The 3,410-nt window shown below is 28.7% G+C and overlaps 1 protein-coding gene across 1 annotated transcript; it reads left to right on the top strand.

The window, feature by feature from the left end:
* Positions 1 to 326: 326 nt before the first annotated feature.
* LOC115700007 (CLAVATA3/ESR (CLE)-related protein 16) lies at positions 327 to 614 on the top strand. The gene has a single exon (XM_030627555.2). The coding sequence runs from the start codon at positions 327 to 329 to the stop codon at positions 612 to 614; it is 288 nt and encodes a 95-aa protein (XP_030483415.2).
* The last annotated feature ends 2,796 nt before the right edge of the window (positions 615 to 3,410 follow it).

Genomic DNA, 3,410 nt, shown 5'->3' with positions numbered 1-3,410 from the left:
ATTAAAAACCCCTCCTCTGTTCTATTTTTAAATGTATTATTATTTATATATATTATAACTTTAAGAGAGAAACCAGGCAGCAAGTCCTATGCATTTTGACTCTCAACCCCACAACCACATTGACTTACCTCTTCTTCAAACTCCAAGGCCCTTAATACCAGACAAACTCCAAAAGTTCTTTCTCAATATAATAATCCTTCGGCTACTCTACTACTTTTATTACTATTTCCCAAATATCATCTTCCATCTTATAACCAAAACCCACTAAATCTTTTATACATATATATAGGAGAGAGAGAGAGAGAAGGGTAATTTCATCACATGCCATGATTGGGGTCATGAAGAGCAAAAACCAGATGATGAGAAGGAAAAGAGAGTGGGCTTGCTTATTAGTATTACTATCTCTCCTTCTTCTTGTTTTACTACAGTTGGAGAGCAGTGCATGTTTTGCAGAGGGGCATAATGGGAAATCTGAAAGATTCAGAAGTACAGTGTCCAGTTCTCATCATAATCACAGGTCTCGAAATGCAAGAGAAGATTATAACAAAGATGAAGTTTTTGGTGTTGAGAAGAGAAAAGTGTACACTGGTCCAAATCCTCTCCATAATAGATGAGTTAGTTACTATTAATAATCAGATCAAAAATTACTTCCGTGTTTCTCTTCCCTTTTTATCTGTCAAGATATGATTTTTTTTTTCTCTTTCTTATAAATTCTATCATAAAAGAAATATTTTATGAGGCATTTTTTTTTTATTCTGGTTGAGGCTATGGTGGCTGTATAAATAGTACTGTTCACAGGAATGGTTCAAGTAATCTTACAGATGTATATGATTTTTTTCCCTGTGAGATTTCCGGTGAGCAAAATATACTTGTTTAGTTCTTTATTTTTCTTAACAATAAAAAATTATATATATAAACTAAAAAACAAGTCCTACTTAGATAATGTAAGAAAAATATATATTCCAGCAGATATTTAGGTAATGTCATTTATGATGTAGTTGTTGGTGTTATAAATATTTGTCTGGTTTTGCTTTAATTGGTAGGTAGGTTTCTTCTATGCAGTTAATTCATCTTCCTAGTTATGTAATATGTATATGTAAATAGATACAGGATTACACTTACTTTGACCTCAATTATTAGATTATCTTTAATTGCATTTAGTAACAACAAAAAGTGGCATGTATGAGTGCATGGATATGTCTTAAGAAGATACAAAATAAATTAACAGTTGTAATAATATACAAATATGTATATATATATAAGGTTATATCATAAAACTGTCATCAAGTAGCTAGAAGGTAATAAATTTATGAAATTTTTTATTATTAAAATAATTTTGTGTATATTGTGGTATGAGAAGATTTTGTAAATGTTAATATTTTATATTGTTAGTTAGGTAAATTTATAACCTATATTCATTAATGACAATCATAGTAGTATTTTGTAAATCAATAAAATAAAAGGAAAAAAGGTTATAATATTTCTTTTAGACTGTCCTCAATCAAGATTGATAAGTACATGTAGATGAGCAGTATGAAGTTTTGCGATAAATTTTATTTAGTTTAACAAAATTAAATTAACAATTCGTAATAAGAAGTTACAATGATGAAGCAAGTAGACATTGATTGAATTTGTCTAAGGCCATTCAGTCATCTTAATTTCTATGTCTAGAATGATTATGAGTGTAGGCCCCACTCTATTGTTTGATTTATTCTGCTCTTTGCCAGCCAAATGTCCACTATAGGATCCTTATATTTACATGCATTTTATATTCTCTAGCTTCATAATAGTATGTCAATATATTTAAACTTTGGTAAAATATATATATATCTTATTTTATACGTGAACATACATTATATACACATATATATATATGGTTATGATATATAAGAATTGCAAGTTGAGAAATAAAAAAGAAAAAATGCATGGTATATAACAGGACAGTTTAATAAATGATATTGTGTATTAGACAAGAGAAGATTGTTTTAAAATTGGCACCTCAATAATAAAGACCCTTGAATAAAATAAAATGAATTTCGTTTAAAAAAAAAAAAAAGAAGAATAAAAGAAGATTTTAGTTAAAAAATAAGAACTTGTTCATTTTTACACTTCAAAATATATATTTTTTTTATTTTTACAGAATTCTATATAGAAACTCATATTGCAACTAGTGCTACAACTTAACAAAAAATCGCATAGAATTTTCTATTGCAATTAGCGCTGCAACCACTTTAGAAACTCAAACCGTAAAATTGAAAAAAAATAAATAAATAACAGTATATAGGGTAATATCCATAAAAAATAATATAATTCTATAAAAAAAAAAAAAAAAAAACCTATTTCTTTTTCTACTGCTCCTTATTTAAGATTTTTTTTTATCAACAATCTTCTTTTTTTTTCTTAAAAGAAATTAGACTTGTGTCTTTAATATTTTTTAAATATTAATATTAATAATATATTATTCTTTTAAATGTATTAGTATTACAACTTACGTTAATATTATTAACAATATATTAGGGTAAAATTTGATTTATTCAAATGTCTTTATTATTTTCTTTTTAAAATAGTCACATGACAATAAATTATTATTATCAACAATAAAATAAAATAGTCCTTAAATATATTAATTCTCTTTTTTTATTTTAGAAAGAAAAATGTATAAATATATATTTAATTGAGGTGGAGTATTTTAATTGGATTCGAATAGGGAGACAGAGAAAATAAGGACAGAAGATTTGGCTCTATTTGGCTGTAAATTAAAGTGGCTTATTGAATTTCTTTTTTAAGAAATCGCAAATCATCATCATCATCATCTATTGCCCTATCTTTATTCCATGCTTGAAATGATAATTGGTTAATTTGCTCTCTCACTTTAATGGTAATTTGCATGAGTTTAGATTTTTTTTTTCTTAATACGTGTATAGGACATTTATTCCAGCTAGTAATATACGTACTTTCCAGACCCCCACCCAACCCAGCTGATAACGACATTCTCACTACCATTATGGCCCAAACAGGACCCACTTATGACCAAATGATAGATAAGGCCCATGTAGAAGTGTGTAGTTCTAGACAACCCCATAAACATCCTGAGCCCACTCACTTTCCTTGGCCCATATATGCTGAAGAAATTGGGTTAGTGGAAGAATTAATGGGTCCTGCCCCAGTTGACAAGTTTGAACCCACACCAACCCTGTTTCATGACCCAGTTGATGTCACTGAATTAATTCACCCTTGTCCCCAACAAAGGAAAAGAAAAGCTAGTTTGACCTTAGTTCCATACGTCCAACACACTCCCGAAAATACTATGGAGTTTTCCCAGGAGATACCAAATGTTCCTTGTTTTTCCCAATCCTTAGATACACCTTTCAAAATGGGATCAGGAGGCACTTCTTCATCCATAAAAAACG

This window comes from Cannabis sativa, chromosome 8 (genome assembly GCF_029168945.1).
Source record: "Cannabis sativa cultivar Pink pepper isolate KNU-18-1 chromosome 8, ASM2916894v1, whole genome shotgun sequence".
Classification (NCBI taxonomy): domain Eukaryota; kingdom Viridiplantae; phylum Streptophyta; class Magnoliopsida; order Rosales; family Cannabaceae; genus Cannabis; species Cannabis sativa.
The sequence above is the reverse complement of the archived record's forward strand: the minus strand, read 5'-3'. Positions and strand labels throughout refer to the sequence as shown.

Coding starts and splice junctions, on each gene's coding strand:
- LOC115700007 (XM_030627555.2), top strand. CDS start 327: ATGATTGGGGTCATGAAGAGCAAAAACCAGATGATGAGAAGGAAAAGA.